Source organism: Moschus berezovskii, chromosome 4, assembly GCF_049115385.1.
Source record: "Moschus berezovskii isolate FMDL1 chromosome 4, NW_MosBer_1.0, whole genome shotgun sequence".
NCBI lineage: Eukaryota > Metazoa > Chordata > Mammalia > Artiodactyla > Moschidae > Moschus > Moschus berezovskii.
Window position 1 is genome coordinate 20,295,354 of NC_142463.1, and position 14,260 is coordinate 20,309,613.

The 14,260-nt window shown below is 41.4% G+C and overlaps 2 protein-coding genes across 6 annotated transcripts in view; one reads left to right on the plus strand and one right to left on the minus strand.

The window, feature by feature from the left end:
* Positions 1 to 5,419, minus strand: part of GPBP1L1 (GC-rich promoter binding protein 1 like 1) — a 63,419-nt gene extending 58,000 nt beyond the window's left edge. Inside the window, exon 1 of one of the 4 annotated variants that reach the window (XM_055403706.2) lies at positions 5,287 to 5,419. The gene's annotated coding sequence lies outside the window, so the exon portion shown is untranslated. Of the gene's footprint in view, positions 1 to 4,629; positions 4,798 to 5,247 lie in introns of those variants that run through there. The other 3 variants (XM_055403707.2, XM_055403704.2, XM_055403708.2) reach the window with 3 other exon arrangements.
* A 1,134-nt stretch (positions 5,420 to 6,553) lies between these two features.
* TMEM69 (transmembrane protein 69) lies at positions 6,554 to 11,355 on the plus strand. Of its 2 annotated transcripts, none has more exons than XM_055403533.2 (3): positions 6,554 to 6,612; positions 9,007 to 9,146; positions 10,335 to 11,355. In XM_055403533.2, the coding sequence occupies exons 2-3, from the start codon at positions 9,093 to 9,095 to the stop codon at positions 11,046 to 11,048; spliced, it is 768 nt and encodes a 255-aa protein (XP_055259508.2). In that variant the 5' UTR covers positions 6,554 to 6,612; positions 9,007 to 9,092; the 3' UTR covers positions 11,049 to 11,355. The 2 variants fall into 2 exon arrangements, with proteins under 2 accessions (XP_055259508.2, XP_055259507.2); XM_055403532.2 differs by having other exon boundaries at positions 9,010 to 9,146.
* The last annotated feature ends 2,905 nt before the right edge of the window (positions 11,356 to 14,260 follow it).

Here is a 14,260-nt window from a genome sequence, read left to right on the forward strand (position 1 = left end):
AATTTACCTAACAATTATGAAGTGCTTACAATGGTCAGGCATTGTATTAAGAACTATACAAATGTTATTTCATTTATTTACCACAAAAATTCTATGAGAAGGTACTGTTACCACCATTTAACAAAGAAGCAGGCAGAAATCATAACTAAAACTTTACCAAAGTCTCAAAGCGTTAAGTGGTAATGCAGAGATTCAAACCAAGGGCACTATGACCACCATACCACCATGCCATCTCTCTACATGATGTGGTGAAAATCCAGCTTCGGAATCAGACAGCTGTCCCACCTCTCACTATGTTATGCAAACCACTGAACTTCTTGGATCCTCTGTACACTCACGTATAGAAGCATTAATATCACCTATTTAAACAAGTGTTTTAAGGAGTAACAAGAATATATATACATACATACATACATATATATATATAATGGACTGTTACACCCTCTAGCTTATGAAGCCTTCAATAAATGGTTCTCACTATCCTTCCACCATACCTGGTTAAGACTAATTAGAAAGCAGAGCTAATAATTCATAAGCACATAGCTGGAACACTGGAATAGTTCTACCTTTTAATTAACTAACTAAAGAACCCCCTGGTGGCTCAGAGGTTAAAGCGTCTGCCTCCAATGCGGGAGACCCGGGTTCGATCCCTGGGTCGGGAAGATCCCCTGGAGAAGGAAACGGTAACCCACTCCAGTATTCTTGCCTGGAGAATCCCATGGACGGAGAAGCCTGGTAGGCTACAGTCCACGGGGTCGCATAGAGTCGGACACGACTGAGCGACGGAACGGAACGGAACGGAAAGAACCCCCAAACCAACTTTTCAACATACTTGTAAACTTCAAGGACAGCAGTAATTCAGAAAACTTTTTTATATAATGATATTTAAATATATAATCTTTAGAGGTTCAAACAGTAAAGAATATGCCTGAAATGCAGGAGACCCAGGTTCAATCCCTAGGTTGGGAAGATCCCCTGGAGAAGGGAATGACAACCCACTCCAGTGTTCTTCCTTGGAGAATTCCACTGACAGAGGAGCCTGGTGGGCTACAGTCCATGGGGTCACAAAGAGTCGGACATGACTGAGGGACTAACACTTTCAAATTTATAATCAGCAGAAACCAGAGTTTGCAATATAAAGTATAATCAAACTTAATTCTTAAAAGACAAAAGACAAAAACACAACCAACTTATTCCACACATACAGACCTGCTACTCAGAAAAGTGCACAAAAACTTTGTTCATAGTGATGATCCTCTTGTCTGACATCTGATTAATATATGGCAAAGTAGTTTTATTATAGAAAAGGAAGGTAAGCTTAATGACTATGTTAAAAATTAACTCCTTTAAGACAGCTTTCTGTGTTGTTATCCTGTGAATATTTTTGTGCTTATCTGTTAAACGACCAAGTTCCTGGGTGGTAGGAATGTTTTATAGTTATCTAGGCATTCCTAGACCTTAACAGGCTGAAACTGGCAAGACAGTATAGCCTCCAACATTTCTTAAAGTGTTTCTAAAAAGAATGATTGAACCATTTTGTTTGAAAACTGACGTGTCCAACAGATCAGTTAAAGGTCGATTTTTTAAAATAATAAATAATTTTTATTATTACTGTTATTTTTTGTCATGCCATGCTGCATGCAGGATCTTACTTCTCTAGCCACATATCAAACCCAGGTTTCCTTACAATGAAAGTGAAGAGTCTTAAATCACTGGATTGCCAAGAAGTCCAACCAAAAGGCTGATTATTTGCTTCAGGAAATAAAAATAACTATTAGATGCCTTTAAATATTTGCCGAGTATATTTGAAATCACCTGTAAAGTTCATAACATGAGCAATATTTTACCTCATTACTTAAGATATACCCGTGGACAAAAGAAGTTTAGCTCATCTCACTGAATTATTTTTCAAGGTTGATCGTAGCCACTTTTGTTTTGAGCAGAAATCCAGTGGGAAATAAAAAAATCAGTCTGATTTTGAAGTGACTTGGGCAGCTACCTCTGGGCACAACCACATGTCAAACTGCAGACAATGGCAACTATGGTCAGTTACGAAGTAGTGTGTTTTCTATGTATGAAAGAAAAGAAAGTGAAGTCACTCAGCCGTGTCTGAGTCTTTGCGACCCCATGGACTGCAGCCTACCAGGCCCCCCCATCCATGGGATTTTCCAAGCAGGAGTACTGGAGTGGGTTGCTATTTCCTTCTCCAGGGGATCTTACTGATCCAGGGATCGAACCCAGGTCTCCCGCATTGTAGGCAGAAGATTTACTGTCTGAGACACCAGGGCAGTCCCTTTCTATGAATGGGGAAAGCCAAAACTTCATTCAAGTTTTTCATCTTAGTATTACCTAGATTCCCTCCCCATTACAGTTATTTAAAAAACCATAAATACATACCACAATTTGCCTATTCCACAAACTACTTTTTCAGTTGGGATATTTAAAAAATTGCTTAGGTTTAAATACGTACTAGTTGGATGAATATCTGAATTTATTTTCCTCAACTAAAATAATGGGAATAAAACAATATCTACCTCACAGGAATAAACTAATAAAAATATAAAGCAATTCAAGCAACTGTAAACCTCTGGCACATTAGTTACTCCTATTACTAAGTGCATACACTTTATATTTTAATCATAAAACAAAGATACGCTATTTGTTGGAAGTACGATTCAAAATTGTTATGTTTTATCTAAGTATTTAAATATTAATTACAAGCAGAAATATGTCCCAGATTTCTTATTAAAATGGCTGCATGTGCTGTCCTCAACCAAACTACTAAACGGCCACTGACAAGAAAACCAAGCTGAATTCATTCAAAATAAAAATGGCTTCCTAACACCGACACCCCCCCACCAAATTTCAAGAGTTTTGGTAAGATACTATTCAGAATCAATTGAAAGAATATTTGTATCAGTATGTACAAACTGTTTTGAGAACCTTAAAAAAAAAGGGGGTCTCACCCAAGTTTATGGGTTCAGCAGTCAACAAAAGCAAAACACAAAGCAACTGACTTGTAATTTCTATAAAGCACTTTAAACGCTTTTTCTGTAAAACCACCAAAATAATTTAAGAACAACAACAAATCCTAGGGGAGTTGACAAAAGTAAACTTTTGTATTGAACGAATGTGGAAAGGTAAATTGAAATTGACTCCCTAGGGAAGGAAGATGAAGTAAAATAGTTTATTTTCCTATTAATTCCAAATGTCCCACTCACAATTAGCACTTTATTATTTTATCTTTTAGACAGATTTCAACTTGAAACTGGAGTATCTTCCCAAATACTGAAGTTAACTGTTTTTGATTTCCATTCTATGCCCTTTTGTTTTCAGTTAAACCTCTGGATCTAATGGGTTTTTTTAAGCAGCAAACAAAAAAACAGCCTTTTGTTTGAAAGGGCACAACAATCAGGCACTCCACTTAAAGTTTGTTTTCATTTGTCTTACATTCTTCTGATACATGTCCCAATATAAAAGACCTTAGAAAAAGCCAGCAATCGACCAAACTGCAAATCTAAGTCTATTGAAGACCAATCACTATACTTTTTGGAAGGAATTACACAGAATGTGACTTCTGTTACTAAACTAAAACATGAGCCACCATAAACTTTATTTTTCCCAGATTAGCAATAAACATTAAGAGCAAGTATTTTAACAAATATGACAAACCAACTTAACAGCACAAAGTTGGCTGATAAAATTAACACCACAGCACAATTTCAAAACTATAAGCAACTACCAAAAAAACCGCACCCACTCTTATGTAAACTTTTGGAGTAAGCAAACTAGCCTCACCTTTGTTTTCACCTAGCAAAAACTCTTCAAGATAAGACAACAGTAGGATCAAAAGACCCAGTTGTTGAAAAACAACTAAGGAAAAATAACTAAGAATTCAAGACTTGTTAACGTATTTAAATTACTAAGCTCGGGGCACTTCCCCAAGCTACAGCCATTTTAGATTCAGCGTTTGAGTTTCACGGGGAGTAGGGAGAGGTAGATATAAAACAGAAAAAGTCCTCACTAAAACACTTAAAGATCGACAAGCTTTTTTCTCCAGGTAGGGAGGAGTCGGTAGGGGCTGGACAGACAAACTAAATCAACGAAAACACCTCGCTACCAAGGGGAACCGGAACACAGCGGGCAGGGGTGCGGGGTTAAAGCTCTTCTTTTCTCCTCAGATACCCCACATTTGACTCACACGTTTTTTTTCCCCTTAGATTTTTCCATCACTGGAAAACAAAAGCCCGTGGCTCTAATTTAAGAAGATAAAGAAAAAATAACCCGTAAACCAAGCTACTCAATCACCAACAAGCCGGAACGCCTGGAGAGGAGCCAGAGAGCCGCAGGTGAGCGTTCCGACCCGAAGAGCAAAGTTAAAGTAGGAGCGCTCTGGCAGAGTCTTGACGACGCTCGTGTGCAACGCTCCACGCATGGGGGAAGGTGCCCCGTTCGAACCACACGACCCGTGGGCTCTGCTCCCGGTCCCCGGACCGACCTACACCCAACCACCTGTGTGAGAGCCTCCTTTAACTTGTTTCAACAGCCGGTCAGTCAGGCACCGGGTGGAGCCCTTCGCTGGACCACTCACGACCCCCTACTGCCCCGTTGTCGGGAACTCTCACTCACCGGGCAGTGGAGGGGCTACAGTTAGGGACCAGTCGTGGCGTCTGAGGGCGCGTCTCCAGCTTCCTGATCCGGCAGAGGTGGAGAGCCCACAACCATAACAAAGGTCTTCCCAAAATGGCTGCCCGGCCCACACTGCCCAGGAGGGGCAGACCGGGTGAAGGGGGAGGAGCGACGACCAGCCCGGCCCTCCCCCAATCGGACCCCGCCTCACACACGCCCACCCGTTTGCACCGCCCACAAGGGCGCATGCGCATGCGCACGAGCCCCGTTCGGGTGACCCCCGCTGGCGCCCCAAGCAGACAACGTTTAGCCGAGGGGACGGCGGTTATTCCCTGCCCCGCCCCCAGCTCCCTCCGCTGCGTCTGTTGGCGGCGCCCCCGCCCCTCTACAGAGTTGAACACTGTTTTTCCTAGCGCCGCCTCAAAGGCAGAGACCCGCTGGATTTGGTACTCCCTTTCACATCTCCTCTCCAGGCACTAGGGCCTGGGCGCCGGTGAATGAGTGGGTGGGAGTGTATATGTGCACCCATTTTTCCCCGCCCCTTCATTCTGCACCTTCCCACACCACGCCTCTCAGCAAGAGCACTTCTCCAAACTACCTCTACAAGTACTAACAAACCGGTTTTGTAGGCGCGTGTGTTTTCCGACCATTTCCCACCTTCGGCTCCTTCCTTCTTTCACGTGCGCGCGCCGTTAAGACTCCAGCCCCCAGCAGGCCACACGGCCAGGCTTTGGCGGCCTGAGTGGCTGGTCCTGACGCACTACCCGCTGGGAGTGGTAGTTCCGCCCGACCGCTGGCGTCACGCCCCTGTCCCAGTACTGGGCGGTTTTCTGTCCAGAGCCTGCTGTAGTGCCAGGGCGGAGAAGCTGTTTCTTCGGCTCTAAGTCTCATTGGGTATCGCATAACGGGAAGGGGCGGCGCTGCCATGGCCGTACAGAAGGAAATAAAAGTGAAAGCCTATGGCGACTGGCAAGTGTTACTATTAGGAAGAATTCGCCGTGAACCTGTTCTGTACGAGAGGCTAAACCATGTGATAGCCGGCAACCAGGAAGCTAGACTACCTAGAATTGGGAGGAATGGAGGAAATGGCTAGCGTGGGCTCCTGCAGCTCTCCTTTTGTTTTCAGATAAACGCGCAAACTGCCTGATGGTGTTTCCTTTGATAGACTGTGAAATGGAGGCCCAGAGAAGGGAAGGGACTTGCTCAAGTTCACAAAGCCCACAAATAAAAGTTAAAGCAGAGTGTGACAGGAGGAATAATCTAATTTATGGATCACCCTAAAGGCTCTTATCACACTTTTCATGAAAATAAGTCTTGCCCCTTGTTTTATTTCTTAACAAAATTTCCAGGTACCAGCAAAGAGAATGAAGTGGAACTTTTACCCCCTTAAGTAGTATTAGTTCAGTACCTTAATGAGCTGTGAGATATGCCCAGGCTATCCTAGAAACCCCTTTTTAATGCAAAGTAAAAAATGAGTTCCAGGGACTTCCCTGGTGAGCCACTGGCTAAGACTGCATTCTCAATGCAGAGGGTTCCAGTTCGATCCCTGGTCGGGGAGCTAGATCCCACATGCTGCAACTAAGAACCGGTGCAACCAAATAAATATGTTTAAAAAGAAAAAATGAGTTCCAGAGATGGCAAGCAATTTGGCCAAGTCGTACTTGGCCTAGACTCCAAATCTACCTTCCTCCACCACCATCACTCAGTAATTGCACTCTACCTTCCCGAACTCTGCGGGGCAGATTTTGCTGGCTGGGAAACCTGGACTAGAAAGGAAAGGGCCGTTTAGGTACCCTACAGACTTCAAAATCCAGTTTCTACTAGAACTAAGATTTTACATAAAACCGAGGATGGGAACTAGTTAGCGCTGGTCAAGTTTCCACCCGGACTCATTTTTTTTGCTCTCAGGAAGTGAGGGGGGGCTATTTATTCTCACTTGCCGGAAGTCTTTTTCCAGAGTTCCGAGCTCTTCTTGGAGTTCAGGTTTGTACCTCTGTGTGCGATACTGGCAAGTGACTAGCAGGGCTGTTGCCACAGGTGCAGGTTGGGAAAAGTGATGGGGCACCAAGGCTTTGGTGTAAATTGAAGCCTCGGGCACTGTTGAACAAAATTTCCCGGGGATCTCTGTGTCCAGACTTCATCCTTTTTCTACTGATGTCGGCTCTAAGAGTTGCAGTTTGTAAGTCTTATTTGGCGCAGTGGAAGTATTGAGCATTTTCACCCAAATTGAATGGATTAACTCTTGGGTCTTTGTCCTTAATCTCCTCACCCGTTGCCATCCCGGGCTCTAGGCTGTCACATTTTTGCTTTAATACCCTTGAGTTGGAAAGCACTTGTCACAGTGCCTAGGGAGTTCGGAAGGTTGAGGGAGCATGTGGATTTTTGAAATTCCTTAAAAAGGTGATTTTGAACAAACGTGAGTAGGTCGGTCCTGGAGGTATGTGTGTTTGGGAGTCAGGAAGTGTGTGCGTGTGTTGTGTAGTCACTCAGCTGTGTCCGACTCTGTGATCCCATTCACTGTAGGCTGCCAGTTTTCTCTGTCCATGGAATTCTCCAGGCAAGAATATTGGAGTGGGTTGCCATTCCCTTTCCCAGGGGAGCTTCCTGACCTAGGAATCAAACCTGGGCCTCTTGCATTGAAGGCACATTCTTTACCATCTGAGGCACCAGGGACGCCCGTATTATCTAATTGACCCGGGATGACTTAACTCCCTACTTGCTTCCATTTATGGAGAGATAGCCATTGACAGTCTGGTATACAGAATTTCTTGACCCAGCCCTAATATCTGTGATCAAGAAATTAGTTCACTTTTTTTTTTCCCAATAGGCGAGAAGTAGATTTATTAATAAAGGAATCTTTTGAGAGACGCAAGGGGGCAGGCAAGGGGGCTCTGCCAAGTTGTTTTTTTTTTAATCTGTGTTAGATTTTAGATGTGACTTCTTGAGGCTGGAGAGCCTAGTTGCTTTTGTATGTGGGATCTTAGTTCCTCCACAGGGCTGAAACCACGGCCCCTGCATTGGGAGACTGCAGACTCTCAACCACTGGACCACAGGAAAGTCCCCAAGTTTTTAAATTAAGCAGCAACTGTGGGTTTTGGATTTTAGACACTTCTGTTTTTCTGGTTAATACTGGGACTCATGTAAACATGACAGATCTGGGTTCACAGTAGTCTCATTCAGCCACTTACTGGTTGCTTACATTTTGTAAGGTGGGAATAACAGCTAGTTTGGTGGGTTTTTTTTTTTATTGCCTGCTTTGTGTTAGAGACAGTGCTCAGCTTTTAACATCTATTAGCTTATTTAATTTTTATAGGGGCCCTATGTAGTTATTATAAGCCTTAGGTGAGTGAACTGCACTATAATCTATAATAAGGTTAAATAATTTGTCCAAAATCACATAACTAATACATGGTGGAGTCAGAATTCCAGCCAGGTCATTTGACTCCAAAATCTGCACTCTAAGTTCCGTTCCGTTCCGTTCAGTCGCTCAGTCGTGTCCGACTCTTTGCGACCCCATGGACTGTAGCCTACCAGGCTTCTCCATCCATGGGATTCTCCAGGCAAGAATACTGGAGTGGGTTACCATTTCCGCACTCTAAGTTAACAGGTTATTAATATCACTCGGCACCACGTTGCTGAGGTGATTGTATTAAATAAGTTAGTGCATATAAAACACATAGTTATAATGCCTGATTCACAGCTAGTTTTATTGATTGCTATTATCATGGCACCCCACTCCAGTACTCTTGCCTGGAAAATCCCATGGACAGAGGAGCCTGGTAGGCTGCAGTCCATGGGGTCGCTAAGAGTCAGACACGACTAAGCGACTTCACTTTCACTTTTCACTTTCCTGCGTTGGAGAAGGAAATGGCAACCCACTCCAGTGTTCTTGCCTGGAGAATCTCAGGGACGGGGGAGCCTGGTGGGCTGCCGCCTATGGGGTCACAGAGAGTCAGACACGACTGAAGTGACTTAGCAGCAGCAGCAGCATTACTTTTAAGCTATAAACTCCTAAGCCCCAAAATAAATAACTAAGGAGAAAAAAGAAAGCAGACAAGCTATGACTTTCAGTGTTAAAGATAAGAAAGCTGGCACTTCAAGGAAGCAATTTATCCAAGGTCACACAGTTGGGAAATGATAGAGGCATTTGTAAAAATCTAGATACAATGTCTGCATTACTCTTCTTTACACCCAACAGCAAAAGTTAAAATAATGGTTCAAAGAAAAGGATCTATTTACTACTTGTGACTGATTTTTTAAAACATAATGACTGTTTCCAAAGGAAACTGTTATATGGAAGAAATTCCCCCAAATTCCTATTTTTAAAAATTATGTATGAAGTGAAGAAAATTAAATGACATCTTATTTTGTACACAGCAGCATGCTTCTGATTCAGACCCTCCACTTAGCTGTAAAAATACATTAATCAGAACTGTGTGGCATCTTCCTAAGCAAGACTTTCAATGGGACCCAGTATGCTTCACTTCATCCGGAAGTTTTCTCAAGCATCTTCAAAGGTTGGTTTATTCAGCAAATATTTGAGCACTACTTTCCAAGCACTGCTTCACTGGACAATAGTAGTAAAATAAAGAAGACGAAAATCCTTATCTTCATACTCTAGTTGATCTGGGTAAGAGTAAAATACAAATAAGTGAAATATTTGATATGTCAAAGTGAAATATTTGGTATGTCAAAGGGCAAGTGCTGTGGAGAACTACAGAGCTGGGAAGGAGAATAGGGACAGTAGACTTTTAAGTTCTGCATTTATAAATAGGGTGGTCAGAGTGAGGCAATGAGTGTTGCAGATACCTCAGGGAAGAACATTCTAGACAAAAAGAAAAAAAAACAGTTCTCAAGATGGAATCATTCCTAGCAATTCTGAGTAACTACCAAGATTCTTTAAATAGCTCTTTTGTTTTCTTTAATCCAGTATTTTCTGAGTTACAGTTGATCTGTGTAACTATTGAAGTATGAAATCTACTCACTAAAGAACAGAATCAGCAGAAGAGGTTATTGCTTTGACCATGTGCCATGAACAGCATTGGGGATTTTTTTTTAAGGCAAAGAAAAAAAAATATATGGTCCAAGCCCTCAGGTCTACTGAGACAGACAAGTGAACATGTGATTTTAATTCACTGTGAGAGTTATGATAGGAGTGTGCATAGGGTATTTACTTATAGCAGAATTAAATCAGATTGGAGAAAGCTTCCAGCTGAATTTTGAAAGGTAAGTTCCCTAGAGAGAAAAATGGTAATCTAAAATTCTAGGCAGAGACTTGTAGAAAGGCATGAAGCTGCGAAAAGTACGCAGTGTCTAAAGCTTAATTTTCTTTACATAAAACAGAATTGCCATAGTAATTAGTGCAGCTTCTTTTTCAATTTATAAATAGAAGAGGCAGTTTAGAATGCCAAAAGCTAAAGACCTAGTCTTTACCTGTTCCTCCAGATATTTCTTTCATGGTATAATACTGTGGTAGGCCAAAACATATCACTGTTTCTATTCAGTAGTACCTTCTTTTGCGTGTTGTATAGATATTTAATAGTCTTTGCAGCAATAACATCACCCTATTCGCCAGCCTTTAAGTTTGACATGCTAACAGAAAGCACATGGTTTGTTTTTATATTGTTTCATATTGTGACTAAAACATTTGGTGATTTTCTTTTGTAAGTCTGTTTTGTTGTCTTCTGGTTCTATTTTCCCTATAGATGCTGAAGTACACTTCCACAGTCAGACCAGGAACCAGCAGGAGAATAGAAACACTTTGTCACAAGTCATGTCTTCAGCAGAACTCTTCCCCTTTGTTTCCAAGGCTTTGGCTTTTCTCATCCTTCCCAGCATGTGTGAGCAAGACACAGTATTATCATACTTCCCTATGCAGTTTTAAGAAGAAGCAAGAGCAAGCAGTGCTTCCAGCCAGGCCACCACGAACCATCGGTTTCCTGCCTGACAGCCCAAAGCCAGCATTATACATAACTCTGGCAGGACTAATCCCCTTCATTGCTCCACCACTGGTCATGGTGATGACAAAGACTTATATTCCCTTGTTAGCTTTTACTCAGATGGCTTATGGAGCCAGTTTCCTTTCTTTCTTGGGAGGGATCAGATGGGGTTTTGCTCTGCCAGAAGGTAGTCCAGCCAAACCAGACTTCCTCAATTTAGCTAATAGTATAGTTCCTGTTGTGTTTTCATGGTTTGCTTTCTTTATTTCTGAAAGAATCGGTGAAGCTATAGTCACAGTAATAATAGGTTTGGGGATAGCGTTACACACTGAACTTTTTCTCTTGCCCCATTATCCCAATTGGTTCAAAGCCCTGAGGATAGTAGTCACTTTAGTGGCCTTTCTTTCATTTGTAATCACTTTACTAGTGAAAGATTTTTATCCAGAGAAAGGACCCAAGAGACTTGGGCGAGTAAAATAAATATAAAACTACTCTATAGATAATGTTAGCATATTGGTTAGAAGCCTTGTGTTTTGCAGTCATTTTTCTACCTCTCCTGTTTAGCTTTTTCCTAGCAAGGTGATATTTTCTTTACAAATTATTTTTCATTTGTAGAAATCTTTATCTTATAGAAATCACTGAGAAGCAACTTGAAAACCCTTAGGTAAAATTCTCATTTAGTCTTTTTATGAGTTATAGTCATCCACTTAAAATTTTCAATGTTTTAATTGTTTTGAAAAATGTTTTAATTGTTTTGGAAAATGTAAATAAAAAAAGATGAAAAACACTGCGCTAGAGCTTTACAGTCATTGAAAACACACACACATACACTCTCAGAGGAAAACTTCATGAGTGTCTGAAAATAACAGGTGGCTCTAGTGTGGAGTTTTCATTGCAGTTGCCCCTGGAAATTGCATTTCCAAGCTCATTTTACCTGGCATCACCTCGTTATTTGAACCGAAAGGATCTATAGCTTTAAAAGTCAGTAGGAAGGACTGTCACAAGGGAAAGCTGTGTTCAAAGAAAAGCTGGACATATTTTCTGGTTTTATCAGGATATTTGGCAGAGTATAGACAACTTGATTTATGGACCTAACATTCCAGATTAATGTTCTTTATAGCATCGGACTTTACTTTTACCACCACAGACATCCACAACTGAGTGTTGTTTCCGCTCTGGCCCTGCCACTTCATTCTTTCTGGAGCTATTAGCAATTGCCTTCTGCTCTTCCCCAGTAGCATATTGGACACCTTCCTACCTGGGAGACTCATCTTCCAGTGTCATATCTTTTTGCCTTTTCGTACTGTTCACGTGGTTGTTAAAGTACCAGACTCACCTTACCTGTCTCCTGAGAAACCTGTGAGTCAAGACGCAACAGTTAGAACTGGACGTGGAACAATTGACTGGTTCAAAATTGGGAAAGGAGTATGACAAGGCTGTATATTGTCACCCTGCTTATTTAACTTACATGCAGAGTATATCATGCAAAATTCTAGGCTGAATGAATCACATGTTGGAATCAAAGACTGCCAAGAGAAATATCATCAACCTAAGATATGCAGATGATACCACTCTAATGGCAGAAAATGAAGACCTGAAGAGCCTCTAGATGAGGGTCAAAGAGGAGAATGAAAAAGCTGCCTTGAAACTTTCAACATTCAGAAAACTAAGATCATGCCATCGAGTCCTATAACTTCATAACAAATAGAAGGGAAAAAAGTATCAGTGAAAGATTTTATTTTCTTGGGCTCCAAAATCACTGAGAACAGTGACTGCAGGCAAACCCAGGTCTCCCACATTGCAGGTGGATGCAAGGGAAGCTACAAGGGAAGCTCAGATGTGAGTTGGACCATAAAGAAGGCTGAGCACCAAAGAACTGATGCTTTTGAATTATGATGCTGGAGAAGGATCTTGAGAGTCCCTTGGACTGTAAGGAGATCAAACCATCAATCATAAAGGAAATCAACCTTGAATATTCATTGGAAGGACTGATGCTGAAACTCCAATACTTTGGTCACCTGATGTGAAGAGCTGACTCACTGGAAAAGACCCTAATGCGGGAAAGACTGAAGGCAAAAGGAGAAGAGGCAGCAGAGGATGAGATAATTAGATAGCATCACTGACTCAATGGACATGAATTTGAGCAAACTCCAGGAGATGGTGGAGGACAGAGGAGCCTAGATTGCTGTAGTCCATGGGGTTGCAAAGAGTTAGACACAAGTTAGCAACTGAACAACAACAAGTAGATACCACTTATATCCAAACATAACACCAACTGGTAAAAAAATAAAGAACATAACACCAACTGGTTAAAAAAAAAAAAAGAATAAAGTAAGATCCCCTGGAAAAGGGCATGGCAACCCACTCCAGTATTCTTGCCTGGAAAATCCCACAGACAGAGGAGACTGGCAGGCTACAGTCCACTAGGTCACAAAGAGTCAGACACAGACACTACTGACATGACTTAGCATGCACACATGTACAAACTAGGAAAAGTCAATCTGGAGTCATTTTTATAATGTTCTATCTAGTTTTGCAAGTCAACTCATACAGAAGCTTTTAAAACAGTGAAAACAAAACCTTGGATTCTAACTTGAACACCTAGTCTTTTCAGATGCTTAGTCTCAAGAAAATGTAAGATGTAAGTTACATTTAAAATGTAATTTAAAATGTAAGAATATAAATTAGGAAATGGATATGGCATATATAACGTTTTATCTCTCTCTCTTAGTCACTCAGTCATGCCCAGCTCTTTGCGACCCCATGGACTGTATGGACTGAAGCCTGCCAGGCTCTGTCCATGGGATTCTCTAGGCAAGAATACTGGAGTGGGTTGCCTACCTTTGTATAAGTATTCAAATATTAGTTAAGAAATTTCATAAGTAAATTAATACATATACTTTCCACTTCAGTGATTCTGTAGTGTAGAAAGATCATAAACTAGAGTAGTAACTTGTTTACTTTTTAGTGTGTTCAAGTCCCAATCCACATCATCTCAGAATGTGACCTTACTTGAAGACAGGGGTCTTTACAGAGGTAATAAGGTTAACGTGAGATTTTAAGGGTAGTTTGTAATGTAATATTACTGGTGTTCTTATAACAAGAGAAAATTTAGAGATAAACATGTATATAGAGAGAATACCAGTGAACATGAAGATCTACTTGCCAAGAAGAAGCCTTGAAGAGATATCTCCTTCTTAACCCTCAGAAGGAACTAACTCCACCAACACCTTGATTTCAGATTTCGGGCATCCAAAACTGAAACAATACATTTCTGCAGTACTTTGTTAAATGAAACAGTCCTAACAAACACATATAATACTATGGTGCTAGAGCTTGTTCTGATCATTGGGAAGCTTACCAGTTAAAGCCTGTGGCTAAAATCACCAAACGATCCTTCTTTATTAATGTTGAGAAAAGTTTACAACAGCCTGATACTGAAGGAAAGAAAACTCCTACTCTTCAGAAGACCCTTTTCAGATTCTACTCAGATTGTTTCAGTGAGGAAAATTACTTCTTTGCTTCTAAATTGCATGAGTACTACACAGACTTAAAACTTTTCTCTGATCTCAATCTCTCATAATACGGTCAAGTCAGATGTTCAAGCTAACTGACCCTTTTTTTTGGCCGCACCGTACTGCATGCAGGATCTTAGCTCTCAGACCAAGGATCAAACCCATGCCCCCTGCAGT